The sequence below is a fragment of the Megalops cyprinoides genome, chromosome 19 (genome assembly GCF_013368585.1).
Source record: "Megalops cyprinoides isolate fMegCyp1 chromosome 19, fMegCyp1.pri, whole genome shotgun sequence".
In the NCBI taxonomy this organism is placed as follows: Eukaryota; Metazoa; Chordata; class Actinopteri; order Elopiformes; family Megalopidae; genus Megalops; species Megalops cyprinoides.
Window position 1 is genome coordinate 15588318 of NC_050601.1, and position 20059 is coordinate 15608376.

Genomic DNA, 20059 nt, shown 5'->3' on the forward strand with positions numbered 1-20059 from the left:
AGCTTATGATATTTAACACCCCTCAAAGGTGGACAGAATTTTTGCCTCCTTTCAGGAAAAAAGTACTGTGATCTTTTTTTCTCCCCTACAGTCTAACAAGAGACAAGTCACATGTGTTGCTCCATGCAGAAATAATTGGCTTATTCTATGATTCTTATGACTGAAATCTAAACTTTCTGTTAGGTAACCTCAATGCAGTGATGGTTTATTATTGCAGTTAATAAATATCCCATGATGATAGATCATATCAAATGAATTAAACAGCCAATGTGTAGGTTCAGTGGATTCATTTTATCATTTTTGAAATGCAAATGTATTTTTGTCCAGAATGATTAATGCTTGAAAGTCTGGCACTTTGATATTATACAACACCAGTAAAGGTGTAAATGAGGAAGGAAATAATAATAATAAGAGTTATATACAGTAGTTTAACAAAATAGTCTAACAAAATAAAATACTGCCTTTAAGTAAGAAAAGTCAAAGGCAACCTCGGCCTCTTCGTTATATAACACCATTTCTATCAATAATCTGTAAGAACAATATATTCTGGCTGACTGTTAAACTGATATATGTCGTGGCAAATCGGTGAGGGGTATGCTGTGTAACTAACAAAGCTGAGCGCAATTTTTGTCAACCATAACAGGAGCGCAACCGTGCACAGTCACGCACGCATACAGAGGTTGCGTGACCGCTGTCAATACAGTAAGTGTAAACCGTGCGCTTCAGTTTTATTTAGCTGAATTCAACTTCAGTGTGCCAAGCGCCTGGGGGTTAGCGGGGCGGTCTGGTGTGCAATACACAGTTGCGTAATAAACGCCACGATTTCACAGCACTTGGGTTTTTACCACCGGGATTACATATCGTGCAGGCGTACTAGCACATTTACAGTAAATCCCGTAATTTATGTCCCAATTTTCTGTGGTACTTGGCGAAAGATTTTAATGGTTGATATTTTGTCCTCAGCAAATACCGTTATAGACCCCATTACTTACCAAGAACAAACTGTTGATGAAGAAGAAGACGGCTTTAATGAAGCTGGTATTCCCCATCGCTCCCAGACCTCGGAAAGAAGATGCAGTCCACCAACTTTTAGGAACTCTGCGCAAATCTACCACACAGTGTCTGGTAAACTCTCATCAAACTTAAAGTCCGCTACTGTACTATTTCCGCTGCTGATTGTTTCTCCCAGCAAACAGAGCAAACAGAGATTATTTTCCTTTCCTTAGATGAAGCCGTTTGTTACAGCTCATTTGGAAAGAAATGTAGTAATATTGTACATGAATGCGGTGACATATATTTCGCGTGTCTAGGCTACATATACCCGGTCTCCCTCACCCCCGGCCCAAAAAAAACACACTTACCTTGGCTCTTGATGGCACTGAAAATATCTTCCTAATGCATGAAGGCCTATACAGCTGTTTGGATCTACATTCTCGTGTCTTCACTAATCAAATAATGAGGCGGTCAGGTAAAACTGAAAATGCAAGGGAGTGGGATTTGACTATCGTTTTGGAGGTTTTGCCGGACGAGATAAGAAGCACAAAAGGCAGTTGTACCACTGAGGCCTGTGAATTTTTGTACAGTGTTCGTGTAGGCAAAGCATGTTTTTAACCTGGAATTTTTTTTGTTTCTCTTCTCTCTGTTGAATTAAGTGCCTTTAATGCAATTAGACTACAGTTTCAGAAATATTAGGAGGTTGTGCAAACCTTAATACTTATTACAAAGCATGTGAGCACACTTAACGTTGTCTTACTCTAGGAGAACAAGACAAAACATCTGTGTATTTTCTATAGTGGATGTCCTCTCGTTAAAGGTCAATGAAACTATATTTTGATATATTATGATTGTTAAGATATATTCTTGATTTCCAAAACAACACAGCCCATTGTTAGAGTCCTACATATATTTACTTCTCTGTGAAGATGGCAGATACGACTGCTGCATTAATTTTAAATTTTTAGGAGCAAAAGCGTAATGACGCTGCCCCGTGATGTCCCTCCATTTGGCTCTGTTTTCACCCAAAGGGGTAGGTGACCGTTTGCGACCGAGTGAACGCATAATCTCTGAAGTAAGAGATCGTGTACTTCATGCGTTTGTCCAGCAGGGGGAATATTTATTCCACACTGAAACTGCCACTAAAGGATTTGTTTCCACTCTGCTTGCAAAACTGACACTAGACTGTTACGATGTCAGTGAATTATGACATAACAAATAAGAAAGTAGTTTTTGCATAGAATGTTCACATTAATTAATTTTATATTAGTGCCGATTGTGAATTATGCACAAGGGTAAACAGTCCCACTACGCATATCCTTACAAACAAGTTCACTCCCTTATTGAGGTAATAGTTTTGTTCACTTTCCCACCTTGCCATTTGTGAAACATCATCGTGATCGGTTTATACAGTTGGATATTTACTGCGGGAATTATGGGTTCAGTACCTTGCCCAAGGGCAGTACCCCAGTGGGGCATTGAATCAGGAACCTTTTGGTTATAAGCCCTGCTCCTTACCACTATGCTATGCTATGACACTACTATGATAGTAAGATGGTTTTTTAGAATGGAGAGACCTGTGTGTTTTTTGGTTGCATTCAGGATACTGTGGGTATTTATTGTAGTTATTGACAGTGACATGTTTCATATTTATTATGTCCATAGATTACCTGTCTCCTTGCAGTACATGGTGAACCATCTCCCGCAAAGGTGGGACAAAACTGCTTGATTATAGATACCCCTCCTGCCAAGGGTGGACACCATATAGGCTGGAATTGCCACTGGAGCTGTTCTGAAGACCAGGGGTGGTCCTCCAGATTTCTGGGGACTGTTAAAGTTATATCATTGAGCCATGTCTTTATGATGAGGTACAAAGTTTCCTCTTAATAGGGTCAGACTGGTCCTGTGGGACTAACATGTGGCAGGTTATGGGAACAGCATGCAATTGCATTTCTGGGAATCCATCGTTTTAAAAGCCTACTTCCCTGTTCTAGCCCCACAGTGCTGCACACTTACGTTTACTATTGTTTTTGATTCACGCAACAGCGAATCACGTATTTCCAGGCCACTGCAGTGATCTAAACAAAAACTGGATACACTTTTGTGTTTAACATCCCTGAAAAGAGCAGATCACCGCAATAGCCTTGTGCGATACAATACCTCCACACAGTTGCTCCTGTGGAACTGTAGTCATTACAGAGAGTTTGTTTGCTTTTGGTATACACGGCCATGCTCCGGGAGGAACACAAACAGCACATCAAAAACCTTGACCGTGGGGCTTTGTGTGGTTAATGATGCAGAGCGGGGGGTGGCTCTTTCGTCATTGAAATGGAATTTGGAGCCCCATGCTGGGAACGAACAAGCTCCCCTTGGGGAGAGAGTGGAGGTGGAGAGGAGAGGTTATTAGTGGCCCTTTTATGCTCTCTGATATTCTGCACTTCCGCTGGCATCACTAAGCAGTCTATGCACCTGACGCCATAACAAACTAAACAAGCTGTTTGGACCCTGCGATAGTTGGTGGACCACTTGTGGTGACCAGAGGGTTTTGGTTTTGAATGCCTGGTTGGACATTGTTCTCGTGTCTTTTATAAATGTGCATAATCTGAATAACCCCACTGAAAATAGTATAAATGATGTGTGTAGATAAATCTACACACTTTCAGTGTGTATGTAATGACTGTACTAATATTCTTGCTATGATGGGTGATTGGGTAGTTAAGACTTCATTCCTAAAGGGATGCTGCTCACTGGAAATTCAAACAAAATTCATAGACACTGTATTTAAAGAGATAGTTGCTTGGTATGTTTTCTGCATTAAAACATGTTTTGCTTCTGTCAGTCAAAAGTAACATCTTGATTGCTGAGAGACTTAAGTTAGCATGATGTGTGTTTATTCTCAGATTGCTTCTTTTTCCAGTTTACTAATTGGATACTTTGTGTACAACACTATGGTTGATAGAAGTATTCTTCCCCTGTATTCTTTATGACAGGGCCCATGATGCACTTGACATTTGAGAAACAGTCTTTGATCAGATGCCATAACTGTAATAGTCCAAAACCTTAGTTTACAAAACATATTCCTACTAGATGGATTCCAACATCGATATTATTCACTGTTATTAGACTGTGCTGTCTTGCTTTGCTCACCAGGAGATAACAGTAATCTTATTTGTGGAATGTTTTGTTTGTATTATTTAATTACATGCTTTATTTACCATATGCCTAGCTATAATTACTCTGAAACAGTTTAATAAAGAAGTCTGAAGATCACAACCGATACTAAACCAGTGTGGCATTGCAGGGCTCACTGATATTCTGTCACCTCCAAAATCCTATTCTGAAAGGCTGAATAGGTGCTTACATGTGGGACTCAAAGCCATCAATACAAGTCAATTTTCTGAACGGAATTCAGTTCAAAATGTTTAAATTTGTGCAGATGAGATACAGAATATTCTTAGAGCAGTGATTTAATTCAATCACAGCACATACTGCCAAGATCAGAGCTTCATTGATCACAGTGCAGTGCCTCTGTAACATCCAAAGTTCAGTTGCCTCGCTGATAAAAGCACAGTCAAAACAGCAAACAAACGAAAGAAACAAAAGAAGCCTTTGGGTGCGTCAGTGCATAAGCCCTCTTTCTCATGGTGACAATCAGGCCTTGCTTGATTGTAACAGAGATTTTTGTTTAAAGAAGAGAGGAACTTGCAGCCCCTTTGCTGCTTTTCAAATATTGGTGTTGGTTTTCTCTCAGTGACGGTTGGACGGAGTTCTAGCTGAGGGTTTGTCGACAGTGCTCATCTGTAGGTGTAACAGGGACAGCAGGTCTCCCCACCCCTGAGGGACTCTGCCCTCTCTATGTCTTTTTCTCATTGTTCACCACGTGTGGAGTCGTAGCTGGGTGTGCTCGCCTCACCTCGGGGCCAGCGAAGCGTTCTGTTCCCTGAGAGGAGTAGGAGAGCAGCACTAAAGACCGTGTGAAACGGCTACTGTTAGCGCATACAGTACTGAGCACGGTGGGAGAGAGGGTGAGGGCGGGAGGGGGGAAGTAGAGGGGGTGTGAGAGGGAGAGAGAGAGGAGAGAGAGGGATTGAGGGGGGAAAGAGATTGGGAAAGAGACAGCCTGAGACCAAAAAAGTAGGAGACTGACTGAGGCAGCAAGCAGGCAAGGGTAAGAGAAGCAGAGTGAGAGGAAGTCAGAGGGATAGAAAAGGGGGACCGTTGGTAAGGGGTCTTGGAAATGATTCTTTGAGCTGTGGAGCTGTGGAGTTTCAGTCCTTCCCCTCTGCTGGATATGAGCAATAGCAGTCATAAAAAGCGCTATGTATCCACATGCAGGATTTACCTCAAGTCTCCCACGCTGTCCAAGAACTGCTCTGATGGCGTGCAGGTCTTGGGGAATGGGCTTAGTGCCAGCATCACTGCCTTGAACAGCAGCCTGCATAATGTATCTGGTGAGTGGTCACTTCTGAGTTCCATAGGTCCTTTCAGTACTACTTCTTACGTGTTGTTACGTTGAAAGAATATAGCTTATGAAAGCAAAGTGAAAATGAAAATGCTTCCTATGAGTTTTGCTGTGTAGCTGCAGTTTTTAATTATCATTTTTATAGGTATTTTTCCATATTCGCTATTTCTGTGTGGGGTTCCGGTTCTTTACTTGATGTGTTTGAAGTTTAACCGAAAACATGTAAATGAAGCAAATGAATGTGACCCATTGCATTAGCAGTGTTCATATCCTGGTTGTATTAGTTAGATATTTATCCATTAGAGTTGAAGCGGCCAGCTAACTGACAGATATGGGAAATCTATTGGTAGTCTGTTCTATTGGTTGCTGTGCCATCATGTGCATATCTTTGTGATGCCGCCATTGTTCTAATTTGTGAGAATTTTTTACCCTTCTCACTGTAAAGATACTCACAATCAATGAGAGTTGATCATCAGGAACCACTTTGGATATGGAGTACATTTTGCTTATAAATCATTGTACAAATCAGACCAAAGATCAAAACCATAAGGGCAAACGTAAACACATGTTTATGTTTATGTGGAACCCCTCTCAAGAGGAAGTGCTCAATACAATCTTGGCCTAGCGCCAAGGGGAACATTTTTGTTGTGAGGTCTCCATTTTCTTTTGCAAATAGCGAAAAGCAACAAGCAATAAAGGCTAGTAGACATAACATGAACTAAATGGTGAAGGAACTGTTGGGGTTATGTACTAATGTACTTGGGCTCAAAGTTGTCTATAACCATGAAATATAATTGTTTTCCTCACAGAATAGAGTAATGAAACTGTGAGGGCCGTCATCCAAAGCACAAAGGTCAACGAGTTATGTGGAGCAGAGGTGTGAAAATCCACTCCTTATTAGTGTTTATTTAGATGAGAGCAGCTCAAAGCATTGATCCAGGTCTTTGATGTATTCTGGCTTTCTGCAGACCCTTGTCAGGAGCAACGGGTCAGAGATCAGCAACGCTGTCAGAGGCCTGTTTGTTCTCAATGTGTTTGGAGAGTGAGGGAGATAGAGGGGGCTCCAGCAGCCCGCGCCACATCAATATGTGCCATTGCTTGTTGCATTTGTATGGCCAAGACACCTGGGCCAAGACAGGACTGTTGTTTATGACACCAGCTCATCACTGTGTTAGGAACAGTTTTATTCCTTCTTGGGATGTAGACTGTAGAATGGGGTAAAACTAGTATGACACATGCAGTAAGTTAAACTAATCAATTTGAATGGAAAAGGACGAGAATTTTTGGAAATTTTGCCTATGCCAAAATTGTTTGAATATTACCTAGTCATGACCCATGCTGAATGACTGTGCGTTAATGCTGGTTTGAGCTTTACTGAAATTAGGAAAACACATTTGAACAGTTGTAGGCAGAGATTGTGCTACTAAACAGCTGATGCCTGCTGCTAACACTGTATTTATACAATGGTCCCTTTTTCTACTCACCATAGCGTACATTTCCTTTGTCTGTCAGGTATATTATGCATAGGCCTACATGTGTGCCCTCTGAAACATCAACGATACCAAGATACTCTGAAATTTCCATAAATGCCTCGGGTTTTTGTTGTACATCTCTGACATTTGTGGGCAAGACGATAAACTGGTGTACTGCCTGTGGTGTGAAAAGGACAAAGCCAACTGTATGGCCTGACTGGATATTAACCCTGCTGACATGGGACTAAATTCACAGCATTGTTTCTGTTATGTGACAATGGACATGATCATCCTTTGCGGGATAATATGTTGATGTTATTGTTCTGCTCACATCTTTCGGATACAAAAATCCCACACTTAAACCTTCCAGTAGGTATCAGTGTAAAGCTGCCACATTAACCAAGGTTACAGATTTTTATTATTCTTCAAAATAAAGTTATTTTCCTCTGGGAAAAGAGGTACCAGTAACAGTGGTAGGTGCACTGAAAGCACAATTTATGTTTCTCAGTTGATATCAAGGGGTTTGTTTAGTTAAGAGCATTTAATATTGTTGGCTCAAAAAATGATTAAATAGACTAAACAAAAACAACAAAAAACAACTGCAAACTGTTGAATGCATTTCTGGCAGTTCCTGGGTTTCTTGTCAACGGCTGAAAAGGCCATTGCAGTCCTGGGAATAGTGACTGGTGCATTTGGCTGAAAAAAATCAAGCATGTCAAACCAAAAGACAGCTCACAATAACACCTTTTGGCATGCTTCTTATAAGTTATGTGATGGACAGCATCATGGGGTAGGAATTTGGGGTCATGGGATCAGATGTTGTATTCTAGCGCATGGTTCTTTACTTCAGTTACTCCAGTAAATATTCCTCTGCATGTAAGGTTTACAAATATGTGCATTTGCAAGTGACTCAGGTATTTGCTTAGTAAGTGTTATGTAATGATGTGCTTTATGACACCAATTGAATTCTATCAAGGTCTGACATCTTTGTTTCTTGTATTTTAGCTCTTGAAAGACTGACAACCATCATATGAATGGTTAATGAGTGGTGCAGCCTTTTATAGGCATGTGAAAGGTTTGAGTGCCACACCAGATTTTACCCTGTCAGTTGGCTTCCAATTCTCAGTGGTTGTTGATGTTAGCCAGTCAGAAAACAGCAGCTGGTTATTTAAAACTGGCCATTGGAAATGTCCATTCACATGAACAGAAGCAGTCAGAAAAGCCCTGTCAAGGAAGGGTAGAGACAGTGCAGTGCTCATTATTCTTATTGCAGTGCTCTGTACTGTTATTCTCAAAGCAGGTTTTGAGCTGTCAGGTTTTAAGATATATCCTTGATCAGTGGCTATCAGTTAATCATTTGGAGCCAGATAGTGTACACATCTAACCTGAGCAAATGGTAAGTATAAACCCAAGATAAAAATACACAGAGTGGAGTGCCTTATCATAGAGGCCGAATGTCTTGTATTCAGTTGGCACCTTTCTTAGGGTTACCATTTTGCTAATTGTATGTAACAGCGGCATTGTACCCTTATCCAGTAGCCATTTTAAAAGGTCACCTGACAGGTCACATGGATTGCAGGTGTCAGCAGCTCTCTGTCTCCCCCTCAGACCACAGTCTTGCTCCTGCCTGCGTTCCGGAGGCGCCCCACTTCACGGAGCCGCTGGAGGACTGCTCGATGGACGAGGGCTATGACATCACACTGCGGGGGGTCGTTGCGGGGAGTCAGCCTATGAGTGTTTCGTGGCTGCACAATGGTGAGCAGGAGGCAGTTTTCTTCCATTGTCCAATGCACTGCAATATTCCTCTCCTCATTAGGTGTGAACCACATTTATAAGGACTGATGATACCATTGAACCCAGACAAAACACAGATGTCTCTGTGTGATGAGCTCTGGCATAACATGAATGGCGCTAAGAGAGGTACTGGAGTGCAGCCTTTGGCAGGGAATGCTTGTTTCTGGAGCAGGACTGTTGGGCTAAGAATAATTTTAATTTGGCTCAATATTTGTTTTACACCTGCCCTTCAGTCTATATTTAACACAGGTGACTAGTGCTCCCTTGACAGATTGTGAAGATCTCATTATGTATTGTTTTTGTAAAAGGACACATTGTTGTGGGCACATCAGACTGGCTTTCAGCTGATATTGCATGCAGACAAGCAACTTAATAATGGCTCATAGCATCACTTCAACATCTTTAGACTTAGAGAATCTCACACTCTTACTTGCTGGGCTTGTCTAAACAAACAGTCGATTTATATTCATTCAGCATACGGACACAGTCACACTCAAATAGTGTCTGTGTACTGTGTCACAGGTCCAGAGCATTTTGCAGGTGTGGGCACAGATGCCCTATGGCCCTACAACTCACTTTGTAATGACACCTGTTTATTGTGCTCTTCAGTCCACACCCTTTTTTACAGGGACAGACTTAACTCTTCAAACGCTGTTTACCTGTATCAAGCTGAAGGGGTACACAAACTGACAGGCTGCTCTGGTCTGCAGGAGAGCCCGTGCGCTTTGGGGAACCTTCCTTTGATGGCCGTGTGGCAAGGCTGGTTGTGCGGGAATGTCTGCCTGAGGACGCAGGCGCCTACACATGCATGGCAGAGAACGAGGCAGGCAAGACCTCCAGCAGTGCGGCAGTGTGCGTGAGAGGTATGACCAGAGGGGGCACCAGAGAGCAGGTGTGCAGCACTCATGGAGCTCACAGGGCACAAGGGTATTTGGTTCAAATGATGGTTAAGGTGATGGAATTCGGACTGGTTGCTAACCGCAATGAGAATTGTCAGTGACAAAGTTAGTCAGTAAACTGTGATAGCTGCAAAGGTAAACAAAATGTAAGATGACTTTTAGGCTGACCTGTCTGAGATGTTAGTGTGTTGATATCGGAGAAGATAGTCAATACAATAACAAGGCTGTGGTCCTGTTTATAAAATCCAGTGGCTGTTGAAGTTTGAGCGTTGAGTGAAACTAAGTTGAATGTGTCTATATAAACTCCTTTTGGCACATGAATGGTTATAAGGGAGGTTGGAAGTTACTTCTGTATTTGTATCTGTTATATTCTGTATATAGTGTGGGCTAGCTGTCTGACCTTGTCATGGGATGTGAAACTGTTTGTGTCTCTCTCGTCTATTTTGAAATAAACACAGACTTTGAAACAGTCTATGAGATGCACAACAAGCCCATGCTTTCTCCTCCACTGCTGAATTGCAATGTGGAGAACAAAAGCTCAAATGGCCAAAATACCAGTGCCCACCAGGATCTGAGGATCTCGGACTGCCAGCAGACCAGCATTCCCATACACAGGAAAGGTATCAGAAACATTAAACTACACTGCCCATCATGCACTGCAATTTAAACGCATAAAGCTATCAGCATTTGGCTTACTAACGCCTGTCTGTATCTCAGACTCTTCCTATGAGATAAGGTACTCGTATGAATTGCCTTGACCCTTTTTCTGCTCGTTTAGTAGTAACTACAAACTGTTCACATTTGCTGTTGCACATCCTGCCTATCCCAGAAGGTTCAGGTTCAATTATTTTGTGTTTAGCCTAAATAATTCAGATGTTTAACCTCATATTTTACATTCAAAGACAATGGAAAAAGTTCATTAACAGCCATCACCACTGTAATTTCCAGCTCCAAGGTGGTCAGCCTGGAGAACTGACAGGCAGGATAGAGATTGGTAGGACTTTATGATAGACTAGATCGTAGCCCTTCCCACACCCTTTTCCCTGCCCCTTGCCTGCATAGGCCTGTCCTATCCCATCATTCACCTGCTAACTCTCACACTCCATCATTCTCCCCAGGACTCACAGCAAAGAGAAGAACAGGCTCTGGAAAAGGTAGGATGCCGTGGCTTTGCTGTGTCTGTCCTCTTTTCCTTCTGAACTGTTTGTCTTGCAAAGAACTTTTTGCCAGTTCTTTCAGCTGTCTGAGCCCTTCTCTGTGTATAATTTTATTCTTTTTATAATAAATACTGTCCATGTACTTTGCCCATAATTGTCACTTATTCTGGAAACTGGGAGGTCATTATTTAGTATGAACTGCTGAAGACTATATGTGGCTTCAAGTTGCATATTCACTTTGTCCTTCACTCTCTTTCTTCTTGTTATTAGTAAATACAAATGTTGTCATCTTTTGACACAGTACTTTGTACTGTTTGGTGTAAGGGTGCGTGTGCAGTGTATTGAAAGTACTGCATGAAGTAAAGATGAAAGTAATTGCATGAAGATTCCATGGAAGTCAGACACAGATCATTGTTTGTTGAGGTTTGCGTGGTAAGGTTTTTCTTTGCTTAGTGATGAAAAAGCTTCCATTTTTCAGTTGCCCTTGGTTCTTTTAGAGATTTTAGGAGGTTACTTCAGAGAGTTTCACAAAATTCACAGCAGCATTTATATGTAAAATTAAATTACCTTGGTGATACGAGTTACTGGAGCTAACAGAAACATATTCCATTTTAACATGTTTCTGACAGAGACAGAACTTTTCTCTTAAAGAACAATTTACTTTAAAGGGTATGCCAGCAATGCTTTGGGTTGAGAGTGTCATAATTCATTCACAGCTGATTCCTTAGGCGGCCAGTGTGTGCTGAAGAAGTGTTCTATCAGAGTGCCAAAGTGAGCGCAGTTCAGTCAAATTCAACAGGCAGCTTCAGCTTGAATTTGCATAATGATTAGGTTGAGGCTGTTTTATCAGCAGTGGGTTTTTTCTGGTCGGAAGTATCTCAATGAGTGCTTTAGTGCATGAGTGACGTGACAGCCGTGAGGAACCACAAATGAAAAGTGGCATTAATCTACATGGAAATGCACTGTAAAACTGTAATAAAATTACTCTTGTCTTTTTTGTGACAGTCTTTCGATTATTGTAATCAGATGTGTGTGCTTGCGTGTACTTGCCTCAGTATTAGATAAAGGGAGTTAAAGGCATGTTCTCTAAAAATGACAGCTATTTTACTTTGCTGTATCATGCAACACATCTCTAATTGGACCTCGAAATAAATAAAGTTTTCTGGAAAACCATTTCCAAAAATCAACCTTAAGAAAAGTGTTTGAGTAGACTATTATTTAGACTACAGCAAGACAGTGAGTGTTTTTGGTTTCTATTGTTAAATACCCCTCTATCAAGGATAAAAACTGAAAAATACACTGACCTGCTAGACTGACCTGATCTCATCTAGTGCCAGGCCACCTACTGAAGCTGCCTAAGAGTTAGCAAACCTGAAGAAGCAAGAGGCCTGATTGTAAAATCATTAATAATAGCTCTGGCATATTTCAAGCTGCTGTTGTGACAGCACTGCAGAAGAAAAACCTGGAGTTTGGTTTCTGATTACAGCCGAATCAGCCATATATCTAAAACTAGCCTCATGTAGGGATCTTCAGTCAAGGTCATGCACAGTATTGGCAAAATCGTGTGTATTAGCTCCAGTGTCTGTCAACATTACCATATGGGTCAAAAATGACATGATTCTATTAGTTGAAATGTTTTGTGGAGTACATAATTAAATGTAGCGCTCATGGTGTCAGCTGCAGCAGAGATCTTGCCTGTCTCTGTCCGACCCAGAGCCCCCAGTTCAGTTTGAGGATCCCCCGGAGCAGCTGGAGGTGCCAGTTGGGGAGACAGCCCGCCTGCACTGCGCCCTCCGCAGCAGCTTCACCGTGGCCACCTGCTGGTTACGGAATAAAAAGCAGGTAGCTCTGCACCGGCCTCCGTTGTAAGGGGAAAAAAAAAACCTCACCCTATTGATGTCCGCGTTGCCTTTTCTACCCCTCCCCCACCCTGCAGGTTGTGGATTGCCTTCGTACCCGAGTGGAGTGCACAGAGAAGGAGAGTGTGCTGGTGATCTCAGAGGTCCAGCCAAGCGACGCGGGCAGGTACACCATTGTGGCCAAGGACCGCAGGGGCTCTGCCCAGCACACCGTCACGCTCACTGTCATTGGTAAGCCCTGGCCACTATGTCCCACAATACCTCTGGTTTGAGTCTTCAGCAATCAGCAACCAGTTAAGAGCCAAACCTGCAACTCTCAAGATGATTCATTATAGGCAACTGTTAATGAGGCAATAAGGGTACTTGTTAATTCATTTGGCAACCACAGAGTCCCAGATGCCACACATTTATGTCATGTGTGTTTTAATTTACCTAAACTGTTTCTTGAATAATATGTGTCAAGCTATGTTATATATAGAAAAATATATGAACTTCTGCCTTCTTAAGTCTAATTTTTTTAATTTTGAATGTAAGATAATATTGTTTCTATTGATTATATCTAGTAAGAATCACTTTATTGATTTCTGTGTCTACTCTGTATTGATGAGTGCATTCTTTAATACGTATGAAATGGACAGACAGGGTTGATGTTTTTGTAACAGATAATAGTTGTTAATTGATATTTCGTTTTCCCTATCTGCTCCAGATCGGCCCCAGCCTCCCGCGTCCTGTCCGGTTGTCTCCCTGCTGTCCCCCAGCTCGCTGGTCCTGACCTGGTCCGGGCCCTGCTACGACGGAGGCAGCGCTGTCACCGCGTACGTGGTAGAAGCAAGAAGAGACGGCCCCGGGAGGCCTGGGGCCTGGAGTAAACTGACAGGCCGCTGCAGGAGCACCTCATATCAGGTTTCAGAGGGCTTGGAGCCCCGGGGGGAGTACCGGTTCCGTGTGAGAGCCTGCAACGCAGTGGGGATCAGCAAACCCAGTCAGGAGTCGGACGTTGTCAAGATGGACGCTGTGGGTAAGTGGTAGATTCAGTCATGTGCTTAATGCCAGATGAAACCTGTGCTGCTGTATAAAGCCTATGCGCATTTGTGTGTGATATACATGGCGGTACATACAGTTAACACTGTGTGTGCGGGTCAGAGACACGCTGTGTCATTGATCACCTCTCCTCTTCCATTAATGGTATGTCATGTCACCTGTCCCCTGTCCCTGTGTTTGCAAGGCAAGCCACAGGAGGAGACCGAGGTGTACGAGGACGTCACGATTGACAAGACCCATAGTGTCAAAGATCACTACGAAGTGAAGGACCGGCTTGGCGCGTGAGTGTCTGCGCAGACGTGCCACGCAGTTGTGTGTCCACTCGTCATATGAATGCAGGCACACGGCCGCCAATCTTAGTTTTTTTTGGTCAAGATTTTGCTTTAAGCAGAAACTGTACATCAGTGTACTCAAATAGAAAATCATCCAACATTTAATAATGTGTTTAGCCAATAATGTGTCCAGGGCTGACAAAAATAGAAAAAGAAATAGGTTTCAAATGTACCTTTGGTGGAAACTCTAGCCATAACAGTAAATTAATTCATTTATCACTTTCCACTGTGTTAAAATGAGTCAAGGTCTCATTAATTTGCACTGATTACCTGTATTAATGTACATATGTATGCAATAGCATGCATTTTATATTGCTTACACATGGATATGCATTGACCCGTTCAGTTTACAGGAACAGTGCACGGTCATTCAAAAGTACACTGCATAGCATCAGGTCCCATGTTTATGTGCTACTGTCCCCTGCAGGGGCAAGTTTGGGCAGGTGTTCAAGCTGATCCACAAGGAGACGGGCCGCACGTGCGCTGGGAAGTTCTACAAGGTGCGGCGGTCCAAGGAGAAGGAGGCGGCGCGTAAAGAGATCGAGCTAATGAACTGCCTGCGCCACCCCAAGTTGGTGCAGTGCCTGGGGGCCTATGATAACAGCTCTGAGCTGGTCATGGTCCTGGAGTTGTAAGTAACTGAGCATGGTCCTGCTGGGGACATTGTTCTGCAGAGGAGCTCGCTTGAGATTCACTGGACAGGATAGTCTGGTCTCTTCTGATCTGTGCTTCGGCAGTGAATGAGAGGGAAGGATCTTTGAGCTGTGGTTCCGCAGAGATAGAAATCACACTCTGAATGCAGTTAATGGATTTCAGTGCTCAGAAATATAAAACTGTCGCACAATCGCATGCTGTAAATTATTCGCTCATTCCTTTTATGTTTCCGTTAAATTACCTTCGAATTTTTTCTTGAACACATTCAATGTGTCACTTAAAATGTACAGGTGGTTTTTCCCTCGTTCATACATTTGGGTTTTAGCTCGAAGGCCGTTTTGTGTCTGAGAAAGCAGTGCCGTGGCAGGGCCCCGTCGGCTGACTGCCCGCTGCGTTGCGTCTCTCTGCAGCATTGCGGGCGGGGAGCTGTTCGAGCGCATCGTGGACGACAGCTTCGAGCACACGGAGACCTCCAGCGTGCACTACATGCAGCAGATCCTGGAGGGCATCCAGTACATGCACAAGCAGAGCATCGTGCACCTGGACCTCAAGCCGGAGAACATCGTGTGCGTCAACAAAACCAACACCCTCATCAAGATCATCGACTTCGGCCTGGCCAGCAAGATGGGTGAGAGCGGTCTCCGGGTTTGGTTAGTGGCATTTAGGAATCTGGCAGCCTGTTATGAGGCAAATGGGTCTGCCCAGTAGTTGCTCCAAAGTGGACAGGCCATCATGAGAACAATTACCCTGTCCTGTACATTCCTGCAGCTGCACACCACCACTGCTTTCTTCTCATAATCATGGTCATTTATTGACTGTAATCCTGTAAATAGTCTGAGTGTATGGTATTATTTTTGTAGCTATTGCTTCTGTCCATCGTTGTTCATCCGGTTTGACAGCTCTAGTGCTCAAAGGTGCTTTAATGAATCAAACATTGATTTTAACCAGTGCTCTTACCTGTGTTGTTTGCTGTGTCGTGTGTTTGCCATGTTGTCATCATGATAGGCTGACAAACATGTAAGCATTACTTTAAATACTGTATACAGCAGGTTATGACCTAGAGTAGTTCTCAGATGAGAAAAATTAACATACAAAAATATTGTATTTTTGTCACTCATTTTATATGGCAGTAATTTTGGTTTTGTATTGCAATTTCCTTTGATGAAATGTACCAAAATGAAAACTTTTGCCACAGTGCCAGGACCACCTGTATAGCAGGTGTCTCATACCACATGTGTCTCATATGGTATGATATGGATGTCTCTCTCGTTCCCAGACCCCAACACTCCTCTGAAGGTGATGCACGGAACTCCAGAGTTTGTGGCACCGGAGGTGATTAACTTTGAGCCAGTGGGACTGGCCACTGACATGTGGAGCATTGGAGTCATCTGCTACATCCTGTGAGTACAGTGCCCAGTCTCATACTCTGCTGTCTTGTCACTGAGGGTTGGCAGTCTTCACATGCTACTGACTGTGTGGTAAGCATGTCATCTCTGGACATGGGGGCCACCTACTGGTTATACTTTGTCATTGTTTTTCCATGGAGTTCAGAATTTCAAAATGTGCTTCTGGGATTTCTTGTTTCTCAGATGGGCTTGGAACAATATTTAAAATTTAATCCAAGAAAACTGATAGTGAAATAACCAATGGTCAATGATATAATTGGTTGAATGTAGGTTTCATAGTATTATCATCACATTATAAGAAATGTGGTACAAAGAATGCGTCCTTGCAAACTAATCAAGAATATTAGGGAACCACAAACAAAAAAGGCAATTAAGTAAATAATTACTTGCATAAAGTATATCGACTAGAAATGTGATGCAAGCCAAATGTGATCTGAGCCAGGAAGAGAAGGCTCTATCACAGTGTTATTTCTATTTTCCTGTTTCCTACATTTTTCACACATACAATGCTGTTGTTTTTCTGCATCATAATTATAGATGGATTCATTTGCTGTGGCCTGAAGAAAAGCTACATGGGTTCAGGGTGATGATTTTTTTCCCTTCTGTCCTTTTTTTCCTCAGGCTCAGTGGGGTGTCCCCATTCCAGGGTGAAAGTGATGCAGAGACCCTTGCCCTGGTGACCTCCGGTCAGTGGGACTTTGAGGAGGAAAGCTTCACTGAGATCACAGACCAGGCCAAAGACTTCATCAGCGCCCTCCTTAGAAAGGACACAAGGTCAGACTGTAGGCATAGGTGCAAGCTGCGGTGCATCTTTCTACATTACACGCCACACTACACTCTTGCTTTCTGTGAGAGACTGACTGTGAGCTGCCTCAAATCCCCATTTCCCTCCTGTCCCTCAGGCTCAGACTTTCCTGTACCGCCGCCCTGGCCCACCCCTGGGTGGCCGCCTTCAATTCGGCCGACCCCCGCACCACCAAGACCCTCTCTAAGGATAAGATGAAGAAGTACCTGGCCAAGCAGAAATGGAAGGTACACAGGCCTGCTGGAGTATGGATTAGCAAATCAGATGTGGAACAATTTGGTAGCAGGTTCAAAGTCCGAGTAGGACGTTGTTGTTGTACCCTCAAGCAAAATACTTAATCTGAATTGGTTCAGTAAATATCCAGCTGTACAGGCTAATGTTATGTGAACGTCAGCTAATCAAATGAATGATAAAGTAATGTTACACTATATGGTTACCTGTTGAACTTTTAAACTGAAATTCTGGAACCAGAACTTTTGGCTTTGGGTGTAATGTTTTTTAGCTCAATTTTTTCCTTTTTCAGGGAAGCCTTTGTGCTTATCAAAGATCAGTTGACCCAACTCTAATCCTAACACCAACTATTTGTAAAAGCTTAATGTTTTCCACAGTCAATGTTTTGAGCCACTATTCATGCCATTGAGGCATCTCTGATTCCTTGTAGCTCTCATTACAGTTTCTCTCTCCTTCCCTCTCCAGAAAGCAGGGAAGGCTCTGCTGGCACTGAAGAGGATGGCTCTGCTTTCCAACAAATCCGAAGCACCTGACTCCCCCAGTAGCCCAGGTCAGCTTCACAATTCCTGTGTCCAGCTTTCATAAGAAAAATTAGATAAACCATGCAGGAAGTTCATTTTTGGAATTTTTATTTCTCGCTCATGTGACGACTACCATGCTCTCCTGCTTCAGACTCCAGCCAGAGCCCTGAGACTGAGAAGGCCTTGCAGTCTCTGGAGGAGAAGTTGTTGAGCAAGCCTCAGTTCCGCCCTGCCCTGAGGAACCTGGCCCGGCCCAGGGGCTCCACAGCCCGCCTCTTCTGTCAGATTCAAGGTACAGTGCTGCAGACCTTAGGCCACTGTGTGGGCCTGAAGAATAATGAATAGAGAGAACGAGAACGAGAGTGAATAGTGAGAATAGTGAAAGATCCACGCTGTGGGACCTGGGCTGAGCACAGCGAGAATGAGTTCCGAGCATCTCATAATCTTCAAATGTGTGCAGATAGCATGGTTCAGTAATTCTGTTGATGCTTGAAAGACAACACTCTTTTAAGGAAACAAATCTTGGGTTCATCTCCATGTGTAGGAGCTAATTTCACAGTCAGTTTTAGATTTTAATCTGCTGTCATGCTCTCATAATAACAGCTGTGTGTATGGTCTGGAGCTTGGAGTGTGTGTGAGAGCCTGATTTTGCATACAGATGCAGTGTTACACACGACCCCCCCCCCCCCCCCCCCCGCACAGGGTACCCTGACCCAGAGGTGGAGTGGCTGAGGGACAGTGAACCCTTGGAGGAGTCGGCCCGTGTGCACATCGAGTACGAGGAGGACGGCCGCTGCACCCTGGTCCTGTCCCAGGTGGTGCCGGAAGACTCCGGGTGGTACACCTGCAAGGCATTCAACAGCCAGGGGGAGGTGCAGTGCTCAGCCAAATTTACAGTGCAGCGGTAGACTGTGGACGCTGACAAGCCTGTAGGAAAATACATATTAATGCACTATGTCAATAATTCTATAGTGCTCTCAACTGTCCTTTATTACTTCCTGTTCAAAGATGCTGAAACTTGCTAATCACAGTTAATCTTTCATAATCTCTGTCCATTTCAAATACTGTATAATGGCTTCTAACATAAAACCTATATGGTAATACAGTCAAGGACATTCTGACTGATTGGGTGTAAGAGAGAAGTAGGTAGAGAATCAGCTGTGGTTGCAAGCTTTTTTCATATTAATGTTTGGTAGTATGTTTGATTGTAGAAACAAAAGTTTCTGTCACCTGTCAAACTATCAATTTAATTTTAACCACGGGGGGGTTCATGTTTTTCACATGTGTTTCTCAGTGGTATCCTTGGCAACTTCACCTTCTAATCAGAGCTCTGAGAATAGCAATTTCTCAGCGAGATACTACTGAAAACTACTGAACTAAATTATTCACATAATCACTCATTGTCTTTTGTTTTACTTGCCATTTAACCTAGTTGTTCCCCAAATGGTCACAAGGTGGCATACATTTCCTCATTTTTGTTGCAGGCAAGGTGTCAGTGTTGAACTTGGATCAGTGTCAGCTTTCTTCACACAATTGTTGAGGGTAGAATAATGGTTGAATAAGGTGACCTTGGATCGACTCTCTAGGACAGTATGTACCCACAGCATTCATTAAATCTTTAAACCCGGATGTGTGAATATGATGAAATGTAATTGCCACATGACCATCAACAATGGCCTGGGAGCTGATAAACTGATAGAAAGAATGAAGTTTTCATTAGCAGCTACTGATATGTCCATAGACATTCAGCCTTATATTTATAGCAGTATGGGAGCAACTCAGCATAAGTAACTCTACTCAAAACTTAACTGTAGCGCCTCACAAATATTCATTGTTGTGAACTTTGTTGTGCAAAATTCAATCGACTGTCATTTGTTCATGTGAGGTACAAACGGTCTTTTGCCAGTTTGCTTAGTATTCTTGAGTAAATATGAAGATACAAACCAGAATATGTTAATTTTTGAATACAAACGAACATTTTGACATTAAATTCCATTCAGTCTTTCCACGCCAGTAGATAGTTCAGTATCAGACAATGCAGAGCCAAAAGTCACAGTTAATGATGTGCTTCTTCTTTCTGTTAAGCTCTCCCATGTGCTGTCTTTGGCAGCATTTGCATTTGCTTCCTACCAGACATACAAGGTCATCTTCTGTCTGTGGTTATATTAAAGCACTGACATTAAAAGTTCTGTTGGGTCACCAACAGAATGTAAGTGTTGTATCGTGCCTCTGAATAAAATGAAAATGCTAAAACATGGCAAGTCTGTGCTGTTTTCACAGATCAGCAGGATCAAGAATCAAGCTCCATCCTCTGAATTCCTACACAATTTTAGTAAATGCATCTCACACTCCTAAGTGCACTGTATACTTGATCATTAATTCTCGTAACTTTTCAGTTATTGAGTTTGTCATGCTGAGAAAGACTTCACTTTT

The 20059-nt window shown here is 42.8% G+C and overlaps 1 protein-coding gene across 2 annotated transcripts; it reads left to right on the plus strand.

Moving 5' to 3' along the window:
- Nucleotides 1-825: 825 nt before the first annotated feature.
- Nucleotides 826-18580, plus strand: LOC118795160 (myosin light chain kinase, smooth muscle-like). Of its 2 annotated transcripts, none has more exons than XM_036553541.1 (17): nucleotides 826-1125; nucleotides 8536-8682; nucleotides 9432-9584; nucleotides 10079-10240; nucleotides 10739-10774; nucleotides 12492-12619; nucleotides 12714-12867; nucleotides 13343-13654; nucleotides 13862-13958; nucleotides 14437-14640; nucleotides 15074-15291; nucleotides 15940-16063; nucleotides 16691-16843; nucleotides 16972-17101; nucleotides 17571-17655; nucleotides 17778-17918; nucleotides 18329-18580. In XM_036553541.1, exons 1-17 carry the CDS (start codon nucleotides 942-944, stop codon nucleotides 18532-18534), a joined length of 2634 nt encoding a protein of 877 aa, XP_036409434.1. In that variant the 5' UTR covers nucleotides 826-941; the 3' UTR covers nucleotides 18535-18580. The 2 variants fall into 2 exon arrangements, with proteins under 2 accessions (XP_036409434.1, XP_036409435.1); XM_036553542.1 differs by lacking the exon at nucleotides 826-1125 and adding an exon at nucleotides 4600-5444 and having other exon boundaries at nucleotides 18329-18579.
- Nucleotides 18581-20059: the final 1479 nt, after the last annotated feature.